The sequence below is a fragment of the Gavialis gangeticus genome, unplaced genomic scaffold (assembly GCF_001723915.1).
Source record: "Gavialis gangeticus isolate Ggan-Ray unplaced genomic scaffold, GavGan_comp1, whole genome shotgun sequence".
In the NCBI taxonomy this organism is placed as follows: domain Eukaryota; kingdom Metazoa; phylum Chordata; order Crocodylia; family Gavialidae; genus Gavialis; species Gavialis gangeticus.
In genome coordinates, this window is record NW_017729026.1 from 28,919,763 (window position 1) to 28,931,599 (window position 11,837).

The 11,837-nt window shown below is 42.0% G+C and overlaps 1 protein-coding gene across 4 annotated transcripts in view; it reads right to left on the reverse strand.

Moving 5' to 3' along the window:
* Window positions 1-11,837, reverse strand: part of LOC109299620 (transmembrane protein FLJ37396) — a 218,140-nt gene that overhangs the window by 86,700 nt on the left and 119,603 nt on the right. For all 4 annotated transcript variants that reach the window (XM_019520116.1, XM_019520117.1, XM_019520115.1 and 1 more), the window contains exons 24-27: window positions 7,300-7,448; window positions 5,974-6,085; window positions 3,889-3,938; window positions 2,204-2,380 (exon numbers count right to left, since the gene is read on the reverse strand). In XM_019520116.1, the coding sequence (XP_019375661.1) occupies window positions 2,204-2,380; window positions 3,889-3,938; window positions 5,974-6,085; window positions 7,300-7,448 (488 nt within the window). The remainder of the gene's footprint in view (window positions 1-2,203; window positions 2,381-3,888; window positions 3,939-5,973; window positions 6,086-7,299; window positions 7,449-11,837) is intronic.

Below are 11,837 nucleotides of genomic sequence, written 5' to 3' on the forward strand. Positions count from 1 at the left end.
GTGACCAGAAGATGAACATAAGCCTGCAATGCGATGCTGCTAGTAAAGCAACCAAAACGCTGGCTTGGATCTATAGGTGCTTCACAAGCAAATCCCGGGACGTCATTTTCTCCTTGTTCTTGGCCTTGGTGGGGCTGCAGCTGGAGTACTGCGTCCAGTTTTGGGCTCCACAATTCAAAAAGGATGCAGAGAAGCTTGAGAGAGCCCAGAGAAGAGCCACATGCATGATCAGAGGTCAGGAAAACAGACCTTACGACGACAGGCTGAGAGCCATGAGGCTCTTTAGCCTGGAAAAGCGCAGGCTCAGGGGTGATCTGATGGCCACCTATAAGTTTATCCATGGTGACCACCAGTATCTGGGGGAATGTTTGTTCACCAGAGCGCCCCAAGGGATGATGCGGCCAAATGGTCATAAACCACTGCAAGACCATTTCAGACTGGACATAAGGAAGAATTTCTTTACTGTCCGAGCCCCCAAGGTCTGGAACAGCCTGCCATCAGAGGTGGTTCAAGCACCTACATTGAACACCTTCAAGAGTAAATTGGATGCTTATCTTGCTGGGATCCTATGACCCCAGCTGACTTCCTGCCCTTTGGGCAGGGGGCTGGACTCGATGATCTTCCGAGGTCCCTTCCAGCCCTACTGTCTATGAAATCTATGAAATATCTATTGCTTTCATCCAAAGGCAAAGGCATCTTATGTCAGAAGCCTGGAACATGTAACCTCCTCATCCTTCAAGCACTTGACTGTTAACAACACAAGTAACAGGTTTATTTCAGAAGAGAAAGTGATACAATTAATTTCCTGGAATAGCCCACTACGTTAGAGTGAGGAAAGTGAATCTTCTTTTAAATTAAACTATTTGACAGTTCCTTGTTAGACATGGGGCTTCTGAGCTTAACCTAAAGAATCAAATGACAATTGGTGATAAATAACACCCATACACACTGAACTAAACAGCAGAGAGAATGTTTCTGGATACTTGGTCAGGGTTAGAGTATAAGGGTTGAAGGAAAAAGAGAGGCAGTTTTAAATTTCTCCTCCTCCCAGCAGTCTGGCTGCCACTTTGACAGTACTTTGAAGTTATCTGAGCTACTTTTGATTTGCTTTCTTGTGTGAACACTAAACAGGAAACTCTCCACTATTCCAAATGCACTGGAGTATTTTGTTGTTAACAGCAAGTGCATTGAAACTGACTGCTAACTATGACACAAACTGAGGCTGAAAAATGCAGTCAGGCGTTTCAGCACAGGAAAGAAGTGGAAAGAACCCTCCTCCCCCTTTCCCACCCTCACAGCAGCCCAGAGAACATTTAAAGAAGGAGAAGGGAATTTTTTCTCCATTGTTCTTTTTTTTTTTAAATCCAGAACTCCATAGTAGAAGGGGCAGTCATATAGTAATGTACACATGCATACGCATATAGTTTTTCAAGAAGTATAAAAAAAGCCATTAGTTAGCTAATGAATCCCTTCTTGGGTGGCAGAAAACTCTTGACCAAAAACACATTACTTTATGTCATAATATACCACCCTATTACGACTTACAGATATGATTGCCCAACAAGGCCTGGATGATTCAGCCATTCAGACAGAAACAGAATCAAGGCTGAACACATTTTTCCTTGCAATAAGATGGATGCTTCTGAACTGTTCTGTGGTATCTCTGTACTAGGCATCTACATTTAATCTTTAGAATAGGAATCAAAAAGTAGGGCAGAAGAAGAAGCACCACAGCACTCATCTGGCATTCAGATGTAAGTGGCCAGGTTGTGGGAGTCAAATAGGGCTATTGCCAAAAGAATTAATCTGCACTAGTCCTTCAACCCAAGGCATTCAAGTGAAGGAGCCAAAACCTATACTCTTACTTATTAACAAGTTAAATGTAGGAGTTAAACAAAAGCTAAGGGTAAAAACACCTCAACTAAACTGGGTTGAAGTTTAAGTGCAGGGTTTACATTTTGGAAATACCTAATGTTTCATTTGATTGCTCTTTCCACACTGCTTTTAGAAATAAGGATATTTTAAAAGATTTCCCTGTGCAATCTTTGGAGTCATTGTGCACTATCACAGCAGAAACCATCGTGCACAGAGACTGACAGAAGACAGCTTTCAAAGCACAAGAGGAATGTTCATCTTTACTAAGCAATATCTCCTACTTTGGAGCCTGGGTCACAAGAGACATGTTCTTGAAGATACTACAAACCTGGGACTGGCCAGAAGGTTTTCCTTCCAGTGTTTTTCCCCCTTTTTCTCTTGAGGTAGCCCAATCATGAAGTATTTGTCTCTGATGACAGGGAAAGCTTCTAGTAGATTCCTCAGGCTATTGTAGCATGCAATGATCTGGCCTCTCAGTGCATGGTGTGACATTCGATGGCTCAGGCTACAAAGCACAAAAATATGTATATGCAGTACTGTGCAGTGAGTCATTCCATAATCCTCTTGGTTCTGTTCCTTTTCTATACTGACATACCCTGTGGCATCTTCCACTAAAATTATCAGCGGTAGTTAGCTATTCTACTGTGCTGTGAAACCCAGAGGGATAAAAATTATGAAAGCAACATTAATATATTTTGCAATTCTATAATGCCTTATACCTGATATTCTCAAAGCCCTTTAAAAATACCCACGAATTCATACTCACAGCTGCTCTTTTGAAGTAGCTATAAATACTCATAGGGTGCATCTAAAGGAGCAATTACTACAATGAAATAAACAGTGGTGCTTCTCGCACCTGAGTCAGCTGCTCCTGGTTGCAACATTTACACATGTGCCCAGGACCACAGCAGTTAGAGCCAAGACAGAAGAGTCTTGGACTGGCAGTGGGCCCAGGGGCTCAGCCCTGGGCTCTGGGTAGCAGCAGTAGGTGGCAGAGGTGTTGGCTGGGGCGTAAGGGAGCTACAGCGTGGGGCTAGCCAGCAGGCAGCTCCCACACTCTAGCACTCTCGAGCTCCAGCCAGCCCGTCACAGTTTACATGTGCGTTCAATTGCACACAAGTACTCTGCCATAAGATAGTACTGTCCCTGGCAGTGCTATCTTATAGTGGAGTTAATTAATCTACTGAGCCCTAACACTGGCACATATATCGACTGTGATGCTTTACTGTGGAGCTAATTAGTCTACTCTGCAGTAAAGTGCACATATAGATGCACCCATATTGTATCTTCAAGTGCCCATATCTATGAAATATTGTCCTCTCACAGCACCTAAGATGTCCTGCTGACAAACTGTATGAATGTACAATGGGATGGATACTTGATATATTAAACAGCTTTATTGAAACTTGTCAGCGTGGCTTGTTTTTTCAGTCAAAACAGTATACAAAAGATCTCTTTAAAAAAGGTACTTACTGGCACCCTGCAAAAGGATACAACTATTGTCATTCACTTCAACAAGAGCAAACTCCCACTGACAAACACTGAAGCCAAAGTACGGCCTATATAGCTCTAAGATATTTTTGACATTCTCAGCTTAAATCAGGTTTGAATAGATTCAACCCAGGTTTGAAACTCTTCTTCCTCGTGTTCCCTCCTTCTCTCAAATCACTTCAATCCACCAAATGAATCTGCAGGATGATCTGTCACCCAGATCCACAGCTCCATCATCACTCTCTGATTTACTCTGCCACTCTCAACTTTTACTATGGTTCAGTCCTCATGTTGGCCCTTCTCCTCACCCTCTAAATACCATCTAATCATTGACCTTTTCCCTCAGCACAGTCCTGGAGAAAGAATGATGCCTGTTCCAGTGTGCTCTCTCCAGAGTTCTGCTTTTAACTCTTGCCTTTCTTCCACTAAGCCAATAAATGTAGTTGTATCTCATTAAAAATGGATCGTGTTCTAACCAGATCCTCAGGCACTCGTGCAAGCATTTATCTTCAACATACTCACATACGACAGTATTCACCAATAACTTCCCTCTTGATTTTTAAAACTTCGTCCTAGAATAAAATAATTTCTAATTAGCAACATTTCTATATACCTGTATGCATACCTTGTATCAAAAAAGCAGAAACACATATTTTACATTACACAAATACTGTTTTATGCATGTATTAAACAAGGTCTTAAAGTATATCTCAGTACATTCTTTTAAAGCTGTATTGAAAGTGAATGTCAGGCACGATTTTAGCCAACAGAGCAGATCTTGGAAAGAGTTTATTAAGTCAATAATCAGTTTCAGCATAGGTCTTGCATTTAGGTCACATGCACCAAACTTAGTCAATAAACATTGCAATTCTTTTTCTCAAAAGAGTATTCTACTAATAGTTGCTCTCCCCTATGTGTTAATAGTGGTTATTAAATTGGTTACATAGTTTGTTAAACTGAGTATGTTAAACTGAATAATATTTTTGAGGACTTGTGATACAATATTTAGTGAGATTTTGGGGAAAGATGGGAGCTGAGGAGAGGTGTGATTTTAAAAAAATCTTTCATCATCTGTGTTCAGAACTAAATTTAACTTCTAATGCATTCAGGACAAGACCTAGAGTTGCAAGCAAATTCAGAATGGGATCTATGTTACTCAGTTTCTAGATACCGCATTAAGATGGTTCCCAAAATCTGGTTTTATCTTGGAGCACAGATCATAAAGAATCTATTTAATTTTCTTATAGACTAAACACAATTTGCTAAAAAATAAAATGGCATACTAAAAAGGCATAATAAGAAGAGTTCTCCTATTCTAGGGTCTATTTCTAACCTATGAAGCATACATCATGGACTTTGGAATAAAATCCCCTGATGTATCAAAATGAAACACCAAGTGTGGATAGAACATTCTTCCTAATTTCAGCTGAAGATAGTTCAGATGGGACTTAAGTTGTACTAGTAGGTTAACTTCACAAGAGCCACCTGCAAATTGCTATTCCCTTTTGTATATGGATAAAATAATTGACCACAAGTTAAAAATGGGCAGGGCTTTACTGCACATCAGATGCTCTGTGATAACTGCCTGTGTGGCTCTGTGGCAGGTAGAAGCTAAACCCTAGTGACTTAGGTCTCAGCAAAAAAAAGGGAAGTTTAATTTACATTTACCATAGAGTAAGGGCATATACACATCAGTAGTAACAGTAGATGATCTAATGAATGATAAAGTCCTGTCTTATAATCTTCTGTAGAATTGTTTATATCTCCATGCTCTAATTATTGTCCACTGGACTTCAGGTGTTGCTATGGAGTGCCTACTGCAACTGAAGGATGCAGGAGGGTCAAAGATGTCCTTTAAGTCACCTTGACTACAGAATCATGAAACTGAGGTCAGGACAGGCCCCTTGTTAAATAAGATAAATCCACCTCATGCTCAGATTCCTTCTCGGCTTTATGTATTTGTTTATCAATTTATTAATTTTACATTTAAATCTCACACTTCTATTCCTTGTAACACACATTCTACAGCAAACAAATGTATTTATCTGAGACACTGAGAGGCTCCCCATCACCACAGTATCCAAATGCCTCATCACCAATGATGTAATTCAAGGGTGGCTAACATGCAGCACCAAGTGGAATGGGAAACTTCTGTGTGTGGCTCACAGCAGATCAGGGAAAGGACAGGCAGCAGTCTCAGATAGGGCAGGGAGCAGAAAGCAGAGCAGCAATTAGGTAGAGGAAAGTAATTAGAATGGCACTTGGGGAGGGCACAGCGCTAATTTGTGGCATGCCTTCCCAAACAGTTGGCCCTTGTCTTTACAGCCCACAGTAGAGCACGGGACAACTATCATCCCCATTTTACAGATGGAGAATTGACGCCCGGAGGAACTGAGTGATTTGTTCAAGGAAGTCTATGGCAGAGCAGGGAACTGAAACTTGGTATCCTGGGCGGATGCCCTAACCATAAGGCCAGTCTTCTCTTTACAGTTATTACAGGCTGAGAGTTATGTTGGTGCTTTAACAAAATAAAAGCTAACAAAAAACTTAGTATAGTGCTTAAAGTCGACAAAAACATGTCTCTTCACTAAAGGTACTTTGACTCACAGGGTTTTGCATCCTGCTGCCCATGATTTCTTTTTTCTCAATGAATGTGTTTAGCATCAGGTCCCGTGGCCCCAGTTTCTCCAGCTGAATAGAAATAAAGGCTTCTGGAGGTCTAAGAGTAAAGACAGACATTACACCTGAACTCTGAAGCCAGGGACAGGAAAAGTTAGCTATCAAGATGCACCATGAATAAATCCAATCTGATCTACAAAATTGTTTTAGGTTAAACAGAACACCTCATACAATTCAATTAAAAACATTTTGGGATGTATATAATAGACTTTATGGGGTAGCTGAAATATACAAGACCCAGGTACAGATTGTCAATATATTTAATTTATTATTTTATTGAAAATTAAGTATGTGAAAATAGATACAGAGCCCCAATTAAGAATATCTTCTCAGGTAGACTAAGGGAGTTGGGGGAAATTCCTTTTTGTTTTATGAATGCCCTTTCATTTGTAAGCTTCATTTTGTGTTGTAACCCAACATTGGAACAGGATATCTGGGTGTGCTGAGAACTGTCTAATAAGGTGAACTATTCTGGACACTGTGTTCTCATGACTGAGTACAGGATGCCTCAGAACTTAGCTAAAAATGAGACATTCATCATAGGTGTTTGCCTCATCTGGTTGCCTCTGAATTGACTAGCCCAGACCAGTGATATATTGTGCAATAATCACTCACACCTAAGCACACGGAAAAAGGTCTGGGCCCAGCGTCTGAAGTCTACCTGACAGCAAGCTTTTGCAAGGTCCAAGACCTATTTAACAACTGATTCCAACTGGTTCATACCAGTCCCTCCTAGGTACACAGTACTCCATGTCAGGCACAGGCAGGACAAACAGGCCAAGAAAGCAGTATAGACTACTGGGCCTAATGCAACTGACCACACAGGAGATGTAAGATCAGGCTGAGGACAAGACCATCTGTTAGGACCATTTGTTATCTGCCGTAGACCTGTAACTGTCTAGACCTTTCAAGAATAAAAGAATCTATGGTTGCAAAATTCCTATGCTAAACCTGCATTTCTTGTCTTATTGCCTTACTACCCCAAAAGGGTTTAACTTGAAGTTGGAGTCCCCACTTACAGAGGGACTTTGAAGAAGTATGTCTAAAAAACAGGGATTCAGGGAAGTCCACTGGTCAAAAAAACAGCATCAGTATAGGCCTGGGAGCATGCTTAAGAGACCTGGAAGAAAGAACAGTGCCCAGTACCTCCTTAGACCCCAAGGAGCAGAGAAGCACCAGGGCCCCAGGACTGGCTGCACTGACATTAGACTGACAACCACAAAGAGAGGGGAACTGCTCTGGTCATGACCATACCTTTTAATGGTTTGGTGCATATCCAAATGGCGCCCTGTAGCATATGGAATAGCTGGTGCTACTGCCAACTGATTTTCTGTCCCATACCCAGATCTAGAATTTCTCCCACTTGCTGAACTGCTCCGACTCCTCAAACTTACATTTCTTTCCTGTAATATTATGAGCAAATTTACTCTTACAAGGAATGTCAGTATGGTCTATTAAATTAATACAGGTTAGCAATTCAACATAGTGTCTGTGTCCTAGCCATATAGAATAATAATTCACTAGGAACCCAGAAAGCAGAATAAAAAAGTTGTTACTGAGCACAAGAATAATGAAACTGTGGAGACAAGGAGAGTTAGAGAAAACAGAAAAATCATAAATCAAATCAAGTATTCTCTATATTGCATCAATAAAGATATCCTGCAAAGTTCACTTTCTCAAATATATCTAAATTCACCATTTGATATTCAGATGAGTTGGCCTAAACATGAAGAATGAAAAAACAGTTGTATAAAACTAGACATATATCTTGAAATTTACATATGCATCTGTCTATTAAACAGCAATCGCCAGCATATGCAGAAGGGATTTTTCACAAGGCTCAAGTAGAGACGTTTTCAAAAGCACCCAAATTACTTTGAAAGCCAAGGGGAGTGAAGTTCCTAAGTTATAGGGATGCTTTTGAAAATGGAACTCAGGCTCCTACCTAATCTGGGCATTTTTGAAAAATGTATCTTAGATACACAGCAGTCTATTATGTGCAAGGCAAATAGATAATTGTTTAAATTAACCGATTCCAAATCTCCATTAGTGGTCAATCTGTGTTTTGACTTGAATTACAAATAATTGTTTACACTAACATGTGCTCAGGCAAACTAAAAGGAAATTGGACCAAATAACCCTAATTGTTTCAAGGATACTCTCATGTATAAAACTGGAAGGTTTCCAGGTTTCATCTGGAAAATTCCTCCACTAACCCTGACTTCACTAAGTTGCAGTCTCCCCTCTGCAGTCCAAGGGAAGCTCAAGTACTCTGAGGAGAAGGCTGGACTTCCTGACTTCACCAAAGCAATCATTCCACAGTTGCATTGTTTCTAAAACATTGCAACATAAATCCAGTGACAAGGACCTGTTAGGTGGAACCCCTCCTCTGACTAAAAGATGTGGTCAGCAAATACCATAACCCAAGAACAAACTAGCTCTGTTGCTATTACCAGAAAGACTTGATGAATAGAGAGCTGGTTCTACCTGTTTTACTGACTATTTGCTGAGCCAACCTGATTTGACATTGCTTGAGCCTTTGATGTGAGAAGCTGAAATGGGGACAAGGTAATATTCTGCATGAAACAAGATGGATCAGAGATTCTGGTTCCTCTGTAATAAGTTAGATAGGGCACACTTGCCAGGCAGATTCAGCATATTAGGATGAGGGAATCCAGAGAACTAAATATTATTGCTTTCACATTTTATGGTAATTTATACTTGTTTCAAACACTTCAAAGATGAGACTTATCTTCACTTATCTTCATCCTGTTCCTGTCCCTTTATACTACATAAAAAGGTCAGTGTGACACCCAAATGATTCGCACGCAGCTAGATAAAGTTTCCTTCATTACAGATGCTGATGGGCAACTTGGGAGGAAGTGATCATGATACACTAGAATTCCAGATCTTGAGAAAGGGAAAACATGAAGTCAGCAAAATTAGGATGTGAGACTTCAAAAAGGGGGATTTCATATAACTGAAGGAGCTAATAGGCATGGTGTCAGGGAAGGACAGACTGAAGGATAAAGTCATCCAGGAGGGCTGGGAGCTTCTAAGGGGCACAGTACTGGAAGCCCAACAAGAAGCTGTCCTGACCTGATGGAAGCACAAGAAGAATGGCAAGAGACAAATATAGCTGCACACGGAGCTTCTAAAATGCCTCAAATGCAAAAGGAAATCATACCAGCAATGGAAGAATGGGCAAGTCACCAAGGAACCGTACCAGGAAATAGCAAGAACCCACAGAGACAAAAATCAGGAAGGCAAAGATAAAGAACAAGCTGCATCTGGCAAAGAAGGTTAAGGACTAGAAGAAGCGATTCTATAAGTATGTTGGCTAGAAAAGAAAGACCAAGTTAGCAGAGGGACCCACAGCTTACAAGCCAGGGGGAACTCCTAACTGAAGATAGGAAGAAAGCAGAACTACTCAACAGCTCCTTTGCTTCAGTCTTCACAAAAAAATTAAGCTGCAGCCAGACACCTAACATGGATTATCTGGGTAAAGAAGGGGACAAGTTGAGGGAAAAGATAGCTAAAGAGATGGTCAGAGAGTTTTGTTGAGTCTGAATGAATCCAAGTCATCAGGGCTGGATGAGCTTCATCCCAGGGTCCTAAACGAACTGGCAGAGAAGATCTCAATCAATGCATCTCCAGCAAAGCCAAGGAGGTAATTCTTCTGTTCTATTCAGCACTGGTGAGACCACAGCTGGAGTACTGCATCCAGTTCTGGGCACCACACTTTAACAAGGATGTGAACAAGCTCCAGAGAGTCCAAGAAAGAGTCACCCATATGATCAGTCTTAAAAGGCAAGCCATATGAGGAAAGGCTGAGGGATCTGGGACTCTTCAGCCTGAGGAAAAGAAGGCTGAGTGGGTACCTGGTAGCAGCTTACCGCTACACTAGGGGAGTACATTAAGGGCTTGGTGAGCAACTGTTCACCAGGGCACCCAAAGGGAGAACCAGGAGTAATGGCCACAAACTCCTGGAAGATAGATTCATACTCAACATTGGGAAAAATTTCTTCACAGTCAGGGTGTCCAGACTGTAGAATAAGCTCCCTCCAGACTGGTGCAATCACCTACCCTGGAAATCTTCAAGAGGAGACTAGACAAGTCATCTTGTTGGGGTCATCTTTTCTGCTGGGTGCTGGACCCGATGATCTTCCAAGGTCCCTTCCAGCCTTACAATCTATGAATTCATGAAGATTATTGCCAAGGGCTCTGAGATTTATGAAGTCATGGGAGATGAGCCAGGTACCAGAGGACTGGAAAAAGGCCAGTGTAGTGCCACTTTTTGAAAAAGGCAAGAAGGAGGACCCAAGGAACTACAGACCAGTTAGTCTCACCTCAATATCTGGGAAGTAACTGGAACATATCCTAACGAAGGCCATTTGCAAGCATCTGGAGGAGAAAGGGCTCATCACAGCAGCCAGCATGGATTTATGAAAAGCAAATCATGCCAAACAAACTTGATCTCCTTCTTTGACAAAGTAACTACTTGAGTGGATGAAGGAAATGCTGTAGATATAGTGTATCTGGACTTCAACAAGGCTTTTGACAAGATCCTGAATGAACTTCTCATAAACAAATTGGAGACATGTTGGCTACATAAAACTACTGCAAGGTGGATAGATAACTGACTTGATAGTTGCAAGCAAAGGGTAATTATTAGTGGGTCCATGTAAGAATGACAGGAGGTTTCAAGTGGAATCCCACTGGGATATGTCCTGGACCTGGTGCTGCTCAATGTGTTCATTAACAGGTCTAGAGGTGGGAAACAAAGATGATCAAGGGCTTGGAAAGCAAGCCATACAAGGAGAGTCAGAAGGAGCTAGGCATGTTCAGCTTGTGGAAAAGGCACTTAAGAGGGGACATGATAGCAGTCTTCAAATACATGTACTTGAAAGGCTGTCATAAAGAACAGGGAAAGAACCTTTTCTCTCTTGCCGAAGGGAGGAGGATACAGACCAATGGCTGGAAGCTGCAGCAAAGTAAGTTTAGATTGCATATCCAAAAAGAACTTATTCACTGTGAGAATAGTGAAGCAGAGGAATAGACTGCCTAGGAAGCTGTGGACTCCCTGTCACTGGAGGTGTTCAAGAAGAGGTTGGACAGCCATTGGTCAGACATGATCTAGGCACAGCTATGCTTATGTTCTACCGTGGGTATTTCTATGCTTCTGGTCTTTGCCGCTTGTCCCTTCCCATGCTTTTCTGTTATATGTGTCAGGGTGTGTTTAAGCCTTCCCAGAGGCATTGGGTGCTGACTGGGGACTTTGACCGGGGTGTGCCAATGCTCCTACTAGGATTAAAGCCAGAAATTTCTGACTAGAGGACCTTGCCCCTCCACTCAGGGTCAGACTGATCACCATTCATAGTTTCACAGTTTCATAGTTTGTAGAGCCGGAAGGGACCTGAGTAGATCATCAAGTCCAACCCCCTGCCATGGCAGGAAAGAGTACTGGGGTCAAACGACCCCAGCAAGGTGATTGTCTAGCCTTGTCTTAAAGACCCCCAGGTAGGAGTCAGCACCACTTCACTTGGAAGTTGGTTCCAGATCCTAGCTGCCCTGACCGTGAAGTAGCGCCTCCTGATGTCTAATCTGAATTTACCCTCTGCCAGCTTGTGACCATTATTTCTAGTCACTCCTGGTAGTGCTCAGGGGAACAGGGACTCCCCCAGTGCCTGCTGGTCCCCTCTGACTAGTCTGTAACAGGCCACTAGATCCCCCCTCAGCCTTCTCTTCTAGAGGCTGAACAGGTTCAGGTCCAGTAGCCTCTCCTCATAGGG